The sequence below is a fragment of the Lithobates pipiens genome, unplaced genomic scaffold (assembly GCF_037356315.1).
Source record: "Lithobates pipiens isolate NorthernLeopardFrog02 unplaced genomic scaffold, aLitPip1_a1.2 Scaffold_25, whole genome shotgun sequence".
In the NCBI taxonomy this organism is placed as follows: Eukaryota; Metazoa; Chordata; class Amphibia; order Anura; family Ranidae; genus Lithobates; species Lithobates pipiens.
In genome coordinates, this window is record NW_027507787.1 from 236426228 (window position 1) to 236442848 (window position 16621).

The following is a 16621-nucleotide window of genomic DNA, read 5'->3' on the forward strand; positions in this document are numbered from 1 at the left end:
TCCATCCCTGTGTGTGTGTGTCTCCATCCATCCATCCATCCATCCATCCATCCCTGTGTGTGTGTGTCTCCATCCATCCATCCATCCCTGTGTGTGTGTGTATCCATCCGTGTGTGTGTGTGTGTGTGTGTGTGTGTGTGTGTGTGTGTGTGTGTGTGTGTGTGTGTGTGTGTGTGTGTGTGTGTGTGTCCAGCCTACCTGTGTCCCGAGCCTTTGTCCCGAGCCTCCGTCCCGTGCCTTGCCTCCTTGCCTCCGTGCCTTGCCGCCGTGCCTTGCCTCCGTCCCGTCCCGTCCCGTGCCGTGCCTTGCCTTGCCTCCGTCCCGTGCCCTCTTCGTCGGCGCCTCGGCGGCCATTGTAAAATTCAAAAGCTGCGCCGCCGCCTTCGCCTGTGATAGGCGGAACACTGAATTTCCCAGCAGCCTGTGTTCCGCCTATCACGTACATCGTATCATCCTCGTCCGTAGTACGAGGATGATACGATGTCCGTGATAGGCGGAACACAGGCTGCTGGGAAATTCAGTGTTCCGCCTATCACAGGCGAAGGCGGAGCCGGAGGCGCGGCTTTTGAATTATAGAATGGCCGCTGTCTGTCTGCTCGACACGCTGATCGAGCGGGCAGACAGCGATGACTCGAGTATAAGCCGAGGGGGGCACTTTCAGCCTCAAAAAAGAGGCTGAAAATCTCGGCTTATACTCGAGTATATACGGTAATAAAAAAAAAAAATCACTGATCTGTACAGTGCACTGAACTACTGTAATGAAAGTATGTAAAAAAAAAATTATAAAAAAATGATAATAGTAGTAGAAAATGAAAAAAGTTTAAAATGAAAAAATAAATAAAATAAAGTTAAAAAAAGATTGAATAAAAATAGTATTTTTGTAGTCACCGTAAAATCCTTTTCTCTGAAGTTCATTGACACAGCATCTTCATCTTGACCTTATGGTTATATCGCCCCATTCAGGAGAGGACTAGGCAGAAAGTGTTAAAAACCGCAACACAACAACCGTCCCACTGGCTATAACCCCTCACACTGCATCCAGCAGCTCTGTTCGTCAAAAATCAGTACAAACATAAATAGGAGGGGAGGGTGCTGTGTTCGTCAATGAACTTCAAAGAAAAGGATTTTACGGTGAGTACAAAAATCCTATTTTCTCTTTCGTTCATTGACGGACACAGCACCTTTAATCTTGACCTTAGGGACGTCTCCAAGCAGTGTCAAAGAAACGAGGGGTGGGAACAGCAAGAAAATAACTTCACCCAAAACAAACAGAACTCCTCAACGGAGGAGTTGCAACCTTAAACAGCCGCCTGCAAAACCTTGCGGCTGAAGCAAGCATCCGAAGATGCGCTCACATCAACCTTGTAAAATTTGGTGAAAATGTGAATGGACGACTAGGTCGACACCTTACACACCTGGGAAACGGACGCTTGATGTCGGAAAGCCCAGGAGGCACCAATCGCCCTGGTAGAATGTGCCGTGACAGGAAAGGGGGGCGCCCACCCCTTTACAGGATAAGCCTGAACCACAATCTGTCTGATCCACCGAGAAATGGTGGCTGTGACGGAACTGATCCCACACTCCGTTTGAGTGCTTCCGTCAGTACATCACTTTCTATGTCTGAATATAGAGATCAGATATTCCAACCGCTGACAAGCACAAAGTAAGACGACACACGCTTAGCTGCTCAACATGGACTCCTTTATTAGAACCAAAATGCCAAGTATTTATAATACAGTAGAAGACCAAAACCTAACCTAATTAGCATGAGCTAATTATCTAAATCAACACTCAGACTAGTTGACTGAGGGATAAGACTTTTTCGGCTCCTAGCTCACTAACAATTCATTAAACATTACCATAAACATAAACACAGGGTTAATTATCACAAACAACAGTGTGTGAATACTCAATACTCAGACTAGACTCATTTACACAACAGACAGGTGGCTGGAGTTGATGACACTAGCATCTAACAGTTTGTGTCCCAACAGCATGAGGCAACACACATTATATATACATATATACAGCATTGAATCTGACTAGCACAGATTATAGTGGGGTTCTCATTCACCCTGTGCCCCTTAAAATCCAGGGCCCATAATCAGTCAGCAAGAGGCTCGCATTCAGTCCTCTCAAAAAGCCTGTGTCCCGGCTAGGTCTGTCACAATGGCCAATGAGACCGCCAGTCCCTTCTCTGGAAAAGGAGCCGTAGCAGACAGATACACCCACAGAGCCTGGACCACATCCAAGGAATGCAAAGCCACCTCTTTGTGGTGTGACGGGCGAGGACATAAAGAATGGAAGCACAATGTCCTCATTTAGATGAAAGGCCAAAACAACCTTTGGAAGAAACGAAGGCTGCGGACGCAACACTGCCTTATCCTTGTGGAGGATCAAGTAGGGAGACTTGCAAGACAAGGCCGCCAACTCAGAAACCCTCCTGGCAGATGTAATAGCCACTAGAAAGACTGTCACTAAGGGGATCTCCCTAATGTTTTCAAACGGCGGTTTCTGAAGCACCGAGAGCACCAGATTCCAATCCCACGGAGGTAGCGGTGGTCGTACCGGGAGGGGCTAATGTCGAACCCCCTGAACAAATGTACTCACCAATGAATGAGTCGCCAAGGGTCACTGGAAAAAAAATAAAAATAAATAAAAAGACAGCCAAAGCTGATATTTGCCCCTTAATGGTGCTTAAGGTAAGTTTTAGGATCCACTCCTCACTGCAAAAATAGCAGGATCCTGGAAATCGAGTATGTGTGCGGATGCCACCCTATCTCCTCACACATGGAGATGTAGGCCTTCCACGTACGATGATAAATCTTCAGAGAAGAGGACTTCTGTGCCCTCAGCATAGTGGATATTAACGAATCCGGCAGACCTGGCTTTCAACAGCCATGCCGTTAAAGCCAGCGACGGTAAAGCAGGATGAAGTATTGGACCTTGTGACAGAAGGTCCTCTCACATCGGCAGTCGCCAAGGAACATCCGCCACCATTCGTACTATGTTGGCGTACCGCAGACGCTGAGGTCAATCTGGGGCACTCTGTGAAGCAGACGTGGTAGAAGTTTTAGTGGGGGAAAAGCATAAATCAGCCGATAATGCCCCCATGGAGCCACCAACGCATCTGCCAGGTACGCCCAGGGATCCTTTCATCTGGCTACAAACCTCTGTAGCTTCCGATTGAGTCAAGAAGCCAGGAGATCCACATCTGGCGTGCCCCACCTTATGCAATGGAGACGAAATACATCTGGATGTAGCGAATATTCCCCTTGGTCCAGCATCTGACAACTTAGGTAGTCCATTTGCCAGTTTTCTACGCCCGGAATGTACACGGCCCACAGAGCCAGCCACACCGCTCTGCCCACCGCAGGATGTGAACGACTTCCAGTGCTGCAGCCGAGCTCCTTGTTCCTCCTTGATGGTTGACATACGCCACCGTCGTGGCGTTGTCCAAATGGATCCTGACCGGACGCCCCTGCAGCCTCTGTGACCATGTGGAGAGGCACTGACTGACTGCCTGAAGTTCCAGCAAGTTGATCGGCAGGCGGGATTATTCCTGGGTCCAGTGCCCCTGGGCTGACTGTACGCCCCAAACTCCCCCCAAACCAGTCAGGCTGGCATCCGTTGTGATCACCGTCCAATTAAGAGGAAGGAACGACTTCCCATACCGAAGGGCCGGTGACCTCAGCCTCCAGAGCAGGGAATCCCTGACTAGCTGGCTCACCCGAATTTGACAATCCAGAGACAACGGAGATTTGTCTCATTTGGACAATATCTCCTTTTGCAAGACTTGAGTGTGGAATTGAGCATACGGTACCGCCTTAAAAGTGGCTACCATGAGACCCAGGACTCGCATACAAAAACACAGCGATGACCACCTGCAGGACACCAACAACTTCACCGCAGCTTGAAGAGTCTGCAGCTTGTCCAAAGAGAGAAAGACTCTCGCCTCTGAGGAGTCCAGAAGCAGGCCCAGGTACTCCAGGCTTTGAGTCGGCACCAACACAGACTTCTGGAGGTTCAGTACCCAACCAAACTCCCGAAGAGTTTGCATAGTGATTGCCACATCCTCTCTTAATTCTGAGGATGAATCTGCTCTCAGGAGGAGGTCGTCCAGGTAACCCACGATTGCAATCCCTCACTGCCATAGAAAAGACAAAATTGGGGTTAGCACCTTGGAGAAGACCCTCGGTGCCGACGCCAGGCCAAAAGGGAGAGCTAAAAATTGATAGTGCTCATCCCTGAGTGCAAATAGCAGAAACCTCTGATTCTTGATGCATATGGGGACATGCAAGTATGCGTCCTTGTTGTCCAGGGATGCCAGAAAATCTCCCTGATGGAGTGCAGCTACCACAGAGCGAACTGATTGCATCCTGAACCTTTGTACCTTCACAAAGCTGTTGAGGGCCTTGAGGTCCAGGACCGGACGGACCCCTTCCTTCTTTGGGACTACAAACAGATTAGAGTAGAATCCCTGAAACCTTTCCGGCGTCGGTACAGGTACTATCACCCCGCGTAGCAGCAGGTCCTGTACTGCCCCAAACAGGGTCTCCCGACTAGCCAGAAGAAAATGAAGGTTGGAGGGAAAAAAATCTGTTTGGTGGACAAGAAAGAAACTCTATCTTGTATCCTGATGAAACCAGTGCGCAGACCCACTGGTCGGAAAGGAGGGAGGTCCACCGGGCTGCAAACTCCTGAAGGCGACCCCCCACCCGAGAGTCGGGCAGAGACAAACCTTCATGCGGTAACAGATTTGCTCGCAGGCTTGTTTGGCTTGCGAAACCAGGGACGCTTTTGTCCCTCAGCAGGCACCTTGTCTGACTGGGAATTCTTACCTGCCGACCCAGGTGGACAAAAAATAGGCTTCTGAGCAGAAAAGAAGGGCCATTGCCTACGGTGTGGCTCCTTACCTTTTCTGGACTGTGGGAGCAACGTACTCTTACCCCCAGTAACATTCTTAATAATGTCATCCAGCAAGGCACCAAATAGCCTCTCTCCCTGGAAGGGCAAGTCTGCCAGTGGTTTCTTAGATGCCTGATCCGCAGACCAGCATTTTAGCCAAATCAGGCGACATAGCACCACAGCTGATACTGAGGCTCTAGAGAGCAAGGTGACCGTATCTAAGGCCGCATCACAGACATACTTAAGGCCTTGCACCAACTGGTCCGCCAGCTCCACACAGACCGGGGAAGCCTGTTGCTTCTCCAACTCCCAGTGCAACAATTTTGCCCACCTGGCTGTGGCTACAAAAAAAATGGCCGCTGCTGCAGGAAAATGGCCGCTGCTGCAGGAAAATGGCCGCGGAGCGCGCGGCGGCCTCCCCACATGTCAAAACACAGCACAAACACCCCACCATGGCCCAGAAACAGGGAAGAGGACGAGCGGACCCCCAACACCCAGCTCAGCCCTCTGCCAGGACCCAGAGCCCACCGGAGGACCCCCGGCCAGGTACGTGCACCGCCCCCTCCTCCCCATGTGCCCAGTCACACAGCAGCCGATACCATGGGGAGGAGGGAAAGGACAGGGAGAGAAGAAAGGGAGAGTGAGAGACCCCCTAGTCGGCCTACCAGGGAATTCCCCGCTGCTCCATCCTGCCGTGACAGGTGGAACCATACTTAGCCCTCCTGCAGGGACTGCTGGACGCATTCCACAGACAGACCCATCACCCAAGCAGTATGGACTGGCTGCTGGCCACGGCACACTGTGACACAGACAGCGGTAGCTCGGTCATATGTGTGCCCCGGAGCATATAGCTCACCGGCAGCCCCTGGATCAGGCTGGGCATGTCGTGGCCGACCCAGCGCGTAGCTAGGGCCTGCTCACAGTCGATCGCCAGGCTAGGGAGACTACCACGATCTATATTATCCAGCCTGTCACCCATCCCAGCTGTTGATTGTAGATCACAGGAATCAAAAATGCAGAAACAAAAAATACAAATTCCCAGGATCAATGGTCTCACCGGGAGCCATGTCCTTCTACACTAGGCAGAAAAAAACTGGGCTGTTGGATGCAGTGTGAGGGGTTATAGCCAGTAGGACCGCCCCCCTGTTGCTGTTTTTAACACTTTCTGCCTAGTCTTCTCCTAAAGGGGCGATATAACCCTAAGGTCAAAATGAAGATGCTGTGTCCGTCAGTGAACGAAAGAGAAAAATAATTTGATTTATTTTCCAGTGTCCCTGGTCACCTCCACATCAGTCATATGATGACGTTGTACTGTACTGGTGATAGTATGTGAAGAAAAAAAACATTTACTCTATTCAATTTCTTGATTTTAAAAAATATTGTGACAAAAAAATGACAACTTCCTACACAACTTACTAAATACCTTGGATTGTCTACCTTCCAAAAAGGGGTAATTTGGGGGGTATTTGTACTTTCCCGGGTTTTTTTTGGGCGTCAAGAAATGAGATTCAGTATGGCCTTCAGTACATCAGGAGTGATCAATTTTCAGATATATATCCCATAGTTTGTGGATTCTGTAACTTTCCTACAGACTAAACTAAGACCCCTTTCACACCAGGGCGTTTTGCAGGCGCTATAGCGTTAGAAATAGCGCCTGCAATCCGCCCTAAAAAAGCTGCACCATTGTATGATTTGTGAAAGCCCGAGGGCTTTCACACTATAGCGGCGCGCTGGCAGGACGTCAGGGAATAGTCCTGCCAGCAGCTTCTTTGGAGCGGTGAAGGAGCAGTGTGTTTACTGCTCCTCCACCGCTGCTCCCCATTGAAATCAATGGGGCAGCGCTGTAATACCGTCAGCAAAATGCCGCTATTGCGGCATATTGCCGGCGGTTATAACCCTTTCTCGGCCGCTAGCGGGGGTAAAAGCACCCCGCTAGCGGCCGAAATGCGCCGCAAATCCGGCGGTAAAACGCCGCTAAAAATAGCGGCGTTTTACCGCCCACGCTATGGGCGGTGTGGTGTGAAAGGGGTCTAAATAATATACACTTATTGGGATTTTTTTTGTCAAAGACATGTAGCAAAATACATTTTGGCCTAAATGTATGAAGACATTTGATTTTATTGGATATGTTTTATGTATGATATTTTCTACTTTCTATTGTTTTTTTTTATTTTATATATATATATATATATATATATATATATATAAAATAAAAAAAAACAATAGAAAGTAGAAAAAATATATATATATATTTTTTATATATATATATATATATATATATATATATATATATATATATATATATATATATATATATATTATATGAAAACAAAAAAACAGTGGTGGTGATTAAATACCACCAAAATAAAGCTCTATTTGTGTGAGAAAATGGAAAAAAATGCATTTGCTAGTATAAAAAATAAAAATAAAAAAAATTCCAGTTTATATACCATAGTTTGTAAACACATACCCAATCACATGCAAGGACAATTAAAAAAAATTAAATAATAAAAAAAAAATAAAGAGTGTTTGGCCAGCTTAATTGCTCTATTTACCAAATCTAATCTCCCATTAACGGGCATTAAAATTCATTAGCACCTGTACAGTCATTTCCCTGCAGCTGGGAGATGCTGCATTTAGAAAGACGCAACTCATAGCTTTTTTTAGTGTGATTGCAAAGTTGCTCTCCGGATAGGAAGCCATATGCAAAACGTTTGTTTGTTTGATTTTTTAATTATCACTTTAATTTTGTGAAAATAAACAGTCATTATAGAAATGTACTTACTGCACGGAGATCTTCTCATCAGCGTCTGCTATGAACATATTGCCCACCTGTGGCAGGAAGAAGTAGTGCAGTTATTCATACATTTCGTCACCCATAAGAGATACAAGGAAAGCGCTATCCAGTTGGGCCTCCCTCTCTCCGGGCCTCAAGCCAGCTGCAGATCCCCTAACCTGCCACAGTGCCTCCCAGTTTCCATAGTTGGCCACAGTACTGCTCAGCCTCCCACAGTGTCTCCGGGCCCCCGAGAGCCCTAATTTTCCACTACAGGGCCGCCCAAACTCCCACAATGCCTCTAGGCCCCCAGAGAGCCCTCATTCCCCACCACAGTGCTGCCCAACCTCCCACAGTGCCTCCATGCCCCCTGAGAGCCCTCATCACCCACCACATTTCCCCAGGATCCCCAAGAGCACTTATCACCCACTACAGAGCTGCCAAGCCTCCCACACTGCCCCCTGTCCCCCTAGGAGCCCCCATCAACCACCACAGTAACCCCAGGATCGCAAAGAACCTGCATCAGCCACCACAGTGCCACTCAACCTCCCAAAGTACCTCCAGGCCCCCTGAGAGCCATCATCTCCCACCACAGTGCCGCTCAACCTCCCACAGCAGTGCCGCCCAACCTCCCACAGTGCCTCCAAGCCCCCTGAGAGCCCTAAGCTCCCACCACAGTGCCGCCCAACCTCCCACAGTGCCTCCAGGCCCCCTAAGAGCCCTCATTTCCCACCACAGTGCCGCCCAACCTCCCACAGTGCCTCCAGGCCCCCTAAGAGCCCTCATTTCCCACCACAGTGCCGCCCAACCTCCCACAGTACCTCCAGGCCCCCTGAGAGCCCTCATATCCCATCACAGTGCTATCCAGGATCCCCAAGAGCCCTCGTCACCCACCACAGTGCCCCCAGGATCCCTAAGAGCCCTCATCACCCACCATAGTGCTGCTCATCACCCACCACAGTGCTTCCAGACCCTGATCTCCCACCACAGTGCAGCACAATCTCCCACAGTGCTCCTAGCCCCCCCCCCCCCAAGAGCCCTCATCTACCACCAGATTGCTGCACAACTTCCCACAGTGCACCATGCACTCTGCAGTGCCCCCTAAATTACTGCATGGTCTTATTACCATATATACTCGAGTATAAGCATTTTTTAGGCTGAAACCCCCCTCTCAGCTTATACTTGAGTGAGGGCAGGGATACCAGGCATTAGGCCACTTGCCCTGGGGCCGCTTTGAACTGTGGCTGCAGCGCTCCCCTTTCTCCCTCCCTTACACAGCGGGAGACTGCTGTGTCTCGGAGCTGACTCTGAAAAGTCCTGCGCTCCTCCTAGACCAGCTCGTGCGATAGACAGAATGCTGGGTCTATCACGCGGGCTGGTCTAGAAGGAGGGCGGGACTTTTGTCACAGCGCAGCCAAACATTTCACACTGAGCTCCAAGACAAAGCAGGAAACGCCCGCTGTGCAATGCAGGTACTGACTGCATGAAAGGGCACAGTCACTACTAGCGAGATTGCAATGACGGGCACAATGAGGCGGCAACAATGGGTGTGAGACTACAATTATGGGCACGGTGAGGCTGCAATGATGGGCACGGTGAGGCTGCAATGATGGGCACGGTGAGGCTGCAATGATGGGCACAGTAAGGCTGCAATGATGGGCACAGTAAGGCTGCAATGATGGGCACAGTAAGGCTGCAATGATGGGCACAGTAAGGCTGCGGTGATAGGCACAGTGAGACTATGATGGGCATGGTAAGGCTGCAATCATGGGCATGGTAAGGCTGCGGTGATGGGCACAGTGAGACTACAATGATGGGCATGGTGATGGGCACAGTGAGACTACAATGATGGGCATGGTAACACTGCAATGATGGGCATCGTGAGGCTGCGGTAATGGGCACAGTGAGGCTACAATATTGGACATGGTGAGGCTAAAATGATGGGCACGGTAAGGCTGCAATGATGGGCACGGTAAGGCTGCAATGATGGGCACGGTAAGGCTGCAATGATGGGCACGGTAAGGCTGCAATGATGGGCACGGTAAGGCTGCAATGATGGGCACGGTAAGGCTGCAATGATGGGCACGGTAAGGCTGCAATGATGCGCACGGTAAGGCTGCAATGATGCGCACGGTAAGGCTGCAATGATGGGCACGGTAAGGCTGCAATGATGGGCACGGTGAGGCTGCAATGATGGGCACGGTGAGGCTGCAATGATGGGCACGGTGAGGCTGCAATGATGGGCACGGTGAGGCTGCAATGATGGGCACGGTGAGGCTGCAATGATGGGCACGGTGAGGCTGCAATGATGGGCACGGTGAGGCTGCAATGATGGGCACGGTGAGGCTGCAATGATGGGCACGGTGAGGCTGCAATGATGGGCACGGTGAGGCTGCAATGATGGGCACGGTGAGGCTGCAATGATGGGCACGGTGAGGCTGCAATGATGGGCACGGTGAGGCTGCAATGATGGGCACGGTGAGGCTGCAATGATGGGCACGGTGAGGCTGCAATGATGGGCACGGTGAGGCTGCAATGATGGGCACGGTGAGGCTGCAATGATGGGCACGGTGAGGCTGCAATGATGGGCACGGTGAGGCTGCAATGATGGGCACGGTGAGGCTGCAATGATGGGCACGGTGAGGCTGCAATGATGGGCACGGTGAGGCTGCAATGATGGGCACGGTGAGGCTACAATGATGGGCACGGTGAGGCTACAATGATGGGCACGGTGAGGCTACAATGATGGGCACGGTGAGGCTACAATGATGGGCACGGTGAGGCTACAATGATGGGCACGGTGAGGCTACAATGATGGGCACGGTGAGGCTACAATGATGGGCACGGTGAGGCTACAATGATGGGCACGGTGAGCCTACAATGATGGGCACGGTGAGGCTACAATGATGGGCACGGTGAGGCTACAATGATGGGCACGGTGAGGCTACAATGATGGGCACGATGAGGCTACAATGATGGGCATTGTAAGGCTGTAATGATGGACACGGTAAGGCTGTAATGATGGGCATGGAAGGCTGTAATGATGGGCATGGAAGGCTGTAATGATGGGCATGGTAAGGTTGCATTGTAGGGCACAGTGACGCCAGCAGCCTCCGTGTTGTCCGTGTCACACCGCATCCTGAAAAGCAGGTAGCTGCAAGTAGCTGCTGCATTTCCCACCCAAGCCTTATATTCGAGTCAATACGTTTTCCCAGTTTTTTTGTGGTAAAATTAGGTGCCTGGGCTTATATTCGGGTGGGCTTATACTCGAGTATATACGGTAAGTTTTAGAACTTCTGGCCCGGAACACACGGCTCCCGGACGTGCTGCTGCAATAGAGAATTTCTGCACGAATGTCAAATCATCAATAAAGTCCGCTTACCATGCTGGACAGGGCAGAGAAAAAGCCCGTCTGGTTTTCTTCTTCTTTGTCTCTGTACTGCCTGGAAGACAAACCCAAAAGGGTTAATGATAGCCGTACATATTTGCCAAAATGATTTTTCATTGAACGGGTATACCTGTATTGGCCGAGTATGCATGTTTATGGGGTAAAAGGCGAGTGGGGCGGACACTCTTTGCCTATATCCAGGGGATCAACAAGGGGTCTTCTAAAAATAAATCCTCAACCGTTACACCAAGGACGATCGGTTTGGTGGTATCCGATTTCATGAACATAAAACTGACCAAAGCCCGGTATGTAATCTATTTTTAACATTTAAGTAAAGTTCCAGCTCCTCCACCCTCCTGAACACCTCTACTAACCAGTGGAAAACAGATGTGTAGAGCAATGTGCAGCGCGGTGTGGCGGGCACTAAACCCACCAAGTCCAAGATAAGCAAAAGCAATACACTCACCGGCCACTTTATTAGGTACACCTGTTCAATTGCTCGGAAACACAAATCGCTAATCAGCCAATCACATAGCAGCAACTCAATGCATTTAGGTATCTAGACGTGGTGAAGACGACTTGGTGAAGTTCAAACGGAGCATCAGAATGGGGAGGAAAGGGGATTTAAGTGATTTTGAACGTGGCATGGTTGTAGGTGCCAGTCTGAGTATTTCTGGAATATTAACAGACAACCATCTCTCGGGAGTTTACAGTGAATGGTGGGAAAAGAGAGAAAATATCCAGTGAGCAGCAGTTTGTGTGGAGGAAAATGCCTTGTTGAGGTCAGAGGAGGATGGGTTCCAGATGATAGAAAGGCAACAGTAAGTCAAATAACCGCTCGTTACACCCAAGCTATGCAGAATACCATCTCTGAACGCACAACACATCCAACCTTGAAGCAGATGGGCAACAGCAGCAGAAGACCACACCGGGTGCCACTCCTGCCAGCTCAGAACAGGAAACTGAGGCTGCAATTGGCACAGGATCACCAAAATTGGACAATAGAAGATTGGAAAAACGTTGCCGCATCTCATCTGGATTTCAGCTCCGACATTGAGATGGTGGGGTCAGAATTTGGCGCATGGATCCATCCTGCCTTGTATCACCGGTTCAGGCTGGTGGTGGGGGTGTAATGGTGTGGGGGATGGGGTATCACCGGTTCAGGCTGGTGGTGGGGGTGTAATGGTGTGGGGGATGGGGTATCACCGGTTCAGGCTGGTGGTGGGGGTGTAATGGTGTGGGGGATGGGGTATCACCGGTTCAGGCTGGTGGTGGGGGTGTAATGGTGTGGGGGGTGGGGTATCACCGGTTCAGGCTGGTGGTGGGGGTGTAATGGTGTGGGGGGGATATTTTCTTGGCACACTTTGGCCTTAGTACCAATTGATCATGGTTGAATCACCACGGCCTACCTGAGTATTGTTGCTGACCATGTCCATCCCTTTATGACTACAGTGTCCCCATCTTCTGATGGTTCCTTCCAGCAGGATAATGCCCCATGTCACAAAGCTCCAATCATCTCACCACTGGACAATGAGGTCCCTGTCCTCCAATGGCCTCCACACTCCCCACATCTCATCCAATGGCCTCCACACTCACCACATCTCATCCAATAGAGAACCTTTGGGATGTGGTGGAATTGGAGATTAGTATCATGGATGTGCAGCCGACAAATCTGCAGCAACTGTGGTGGATGCCATCATGTCACTATGGAGGAAAATCTCTGAGGAACATTTCCAACACCTTGTTGTATTTATGCCACCAAGAATGAAGGCAAAAGGGGGTCCAACCCGGGACTAGCAAGGGGGACCTAATAAAATGGCCGGTGAGGATACATTGTAGAAAGATTCAACCCAATACAACTAGGGTGTCGGGCCACCATTCTTTTCCGCAAGAGTAATTTTGGTTAGTGGCGTTTATCAACCCAGTACAGCTAGGGCCTGGTATGACCGTCTTACAAACTGTAACAGCGGTCTGTAGACTTGAAAGATGCCAACAGGGTCCTGAGCTCTGTCCTTGGGTTTGCCAATCTTACCAATATTATATATTCCATCTGGTAAGTGCGGCAGACCAAGGACAGAGCGCAGGACCTGGCAGTGTTTATGGCTGCTCCCGATGCAGGCCCACACAGGTAAACTCAGCCCAAAATACAAGAAAAGATGGTCGGCAACATGTTTTGAGAGCTCTGCCCCCTTTATCAGGCCTTAGTATCTAGCCCTGCTGACACGTTGCGCACTAAACTCATCACAGCTAACCTCAAAGTAAGTGATACTAAAGTTTATCAATAAATCTGATAAAAAGTTTTTAATCCATGCACCCCGCTACTTTGTTTCTTTTACATGTCACTAACTGGATCACCCCACTCATCAGTAGGGAGAAGTTGCAAGATTGTATTTAATCGCTCAAGTCTTCACTTGTCAAACAAAGCTAACTTACTTACTACATACTCAACCTAGATGGTTGCAGCATCGGGTCCCCTGGTGAAGTCATGTGACTGATGACACAACGCATTAGGACGGAGCCAGGTGACGCGTTTGCGCAAACCAGGAAGTGGAGTGCATTTTAGTGATCCCCTGGTGAAGTCACGTGACTGATGACACAACGCATTAGGACGGAGCCAGGTGACGTGTTTGTGCAGACCGGGAAGTGTAGTGCATTTTAGTGATCCCCTGGTGAAGTCACGTGACTGATGACACAACGCATTAGGACGGAGCCAGGTGACGTGTTTGTGCAGACCGGGAAGTGTAGTGCATTTTAGTGATCCCCTGGTGAAGTCACGTGACTGATGACACAACGCATTAGGACGGAGCCAGGTGACGTGTTTGTGCAGACCGGGAAGTGTAGTACATTTTAGTGATCAAGCCAGCACTCAGATATAAGACCACTGTCAGTCACTGCTCTGCATTCCTCCCTTCCAGCGCTTACTAGTGCACAGGACTGTATTGGGAGTGGCCTGGCTCGGGGCTCTCAGCGGCACAGGTCAGACATCTTGGCAGATCCGGACATTATTGTCAGGATCCCTGCAGAGCCTGGAGCGGTCCCTTCTGTAAAGTCAGCTTAGCCCGCTGTCAACTGAAACTGGGGACACAGGAGTGCACTCATGTGACCCACAGGAGAAATATGGGGGGGGGGGAAAAAAAGATTTCTCCTTTAACCACTTTAGCCCTGGAAGGATTTACCCCCTTTCCTGACCAGGCCATTTTTTTTTCCTATATGGCACTGCGTTGGTTTAACTGACAATCGCGCGGTCATGCCACACTGTACCCAAACAATATTAATGTTCTTTTTTCCCCACAAATAGAGCTTTCTTTTGGTGGTATTTGACCATCTCTGCGGATTTTATTTTTTGCGCTATAAACAAAAAAAGAGCGACAATTTTGAAAAAAAATAAAAAAAAAAAAACGCATTATCTTTTACATTTTGCTATAATAATCCCCCAAAAATATATTTTAAAAAAACTTTTTTTTTTTCCTCACTTTAGGCCGATACGTATTCTTCTACATATTTTTGGTAAAAAAAAAAAAAATTAAAAAAATCATTAAGCGTATATTGATTGGTTTGCGCAAAATTTATAGCGTTTACAAATTAGGGGATAGTTTTATGGCATTTTTATTAATTTGGGGGGGGGGGGAAAGGACATCAATTTTGTTTGGGAGCCACGTCGCACGACCGCGCAGTTGTCAGCTAAAGCGACGCAGTGCCGAATCGCAAAAAACATGTTCTGGTCAGGAAGGGGGTAAAATCTTCCAGGGGGTGAAGCGGTTAAGTGATTAAATTAACAAGCCAATTAGTCAGATGCTCCACATTCTATGTGCTCCGGTTTGGATAAATTCCCCCCCCTGTATTCAGAGGTACCTACGTGTTGTATTCAAACAATGCCCGGGCGATGACCAGGCCCATCCCCTAGAGAAAAGAAAAAGATGTCGTTTTAATAACCAGGAAATATAGGATGTCGCAGAGACAGGCAACAGGCAAAGAATACGCCATTTACTTACATTCAGCGTTCCCTCGTCATCCACGATAGACAACTTCACAATGTATGGATTGACAGACTGCGTGACAGGAAGACATGAAATCCCATTATTAGACATGAAATAACAGCTGCTGGAGAGGGTTTAGTACCAAATGGAGCCGCCCTCTGCTTGGAAAAAGTTGGTACCCGACACGGCATTGCATGCACAGACAGTCGGTATTTTTTTGATAGAAAATTACTTGGAACCCCCAACCATTTATATATGTGTGTTATACACATATATATTATATATATATATATATATATATATATAGCTTCAAACATAAAGATATAAAATTAAAATTTTTTGTGAAGAATCACCAACAAGTGGGACACAATTGTGAAGTGGAACGAAATCTATTGGATATTTTAAACTTTTTTAGCAAATAAAAAACTGAAAAGTGGTGAGTGCAAAATTATTCGGCCCCTTTACTTTCAGTGCAGCAAACTCACTCCAGAAGTTCAGCGAGGATCTCTGAATGATCCAATGTTGTCCTAAATGACTGATGGTGATAAATAGAATCCACCTGTGTGTAATCAAGTCTCTGTATAAATGCACCTGCTCTGTGATAGTCTCAGGGTTCTGTTGAAAGCGCAGAGAGCATCATGAAGACCAAGGAACACACCAGGCAGGTCCGTAATACTGTTGTGGAGAAGTTTAAAGCCAGATTTGGATACAAAAAGATTTCCCAAGCTTTAAACATCCCAAGGAGCACTGTGCAAGCGATCATTTTGAAATGGAAGGAGTATCAGACCACTGCAAATCTACCAAGACCTGGCCGTCCCTCTAAACTTTCAGCTCAGACAAGAAGAAGACTGATCAGAGATGCAGCAAAGAGGCCCATGATCACTCTGGATGAACTGCAGAGAACTACAGCTGAGGTGGGAGAGTCTGTCCATAGGACAACAATCAGTCGTACACTGCACAAATCTGCCCTTTATGGAAGAGTGGCAAGAAGAAAGCCATTTCTCAAAGATATCCATAAAAAGTCTCGTCTAAAGTTTGCCACAAGCCACCTGGGAGACACACCAAACATGTGGAAGAAGGTGCTCTGGTCAGATGAAACCAAAATCGAACTTTTTGCCCACAATGCAAAACCATATGTTTGGCGTAAAAGCAACACAGCTCATCACCCTCAACACACCATCCCCACTGTCAAACATGGTGGTGGCAGCATCATGGCTTGGGCCTGCTTTTCTTCAGCAGGGACAGGGAAGATGGTTAAAATTGAGGGGAAGATGGATGCAGCCAAATACAGGACCATTCTGGATGAAAACCTGTTGGAGTCTGCAAAAGACCTGAAACTGGGACGGAGATTTATCTTCCAACAAGACAATGATCCCAAACATACAGCAAAATCTACAAAGGAATGGTTCACAAATAAACGTATCCAGGTGTTAGAATGGCCAAGTCAAAGTCCAGACCTGAATCCAATCGAGAATCTGTGGAAAGAGCTGAAAACTGCTGTTCACAAACGCTCTCCATCCAACCTCACTGAGCTCCAGCTGTTTTGCAAGGAAGAATGGGCAAGAATTTCAG

General features: G+C 48.6%; 1 protein-coding gene across 1 annotated transcript in view; it reads right to left on the reverse strand.

The window, feature by feature from the left end:
• The window catches only part of ARMH3 (armadillo like helical domain containing 3), a gene marked incomplete in the record, with an annotated part of 258014 nt that overhangs the window by 185368 nt on the left and 56025 nt on the right, over positions 1-16621 (reverse strand). Inside the window, 4 exon segments of the mRNA XM_077455686.1 lie at positions 7694-7740; positions 11067-11127; positions 14929-14972; positions 15065-15121. Of these exon segments, the coding sequence (XP_077311812.1) occupies positions 7694-7740; positions 11067-11127; positions 14929-14972; positions 15065-15121 (209 nt within the window).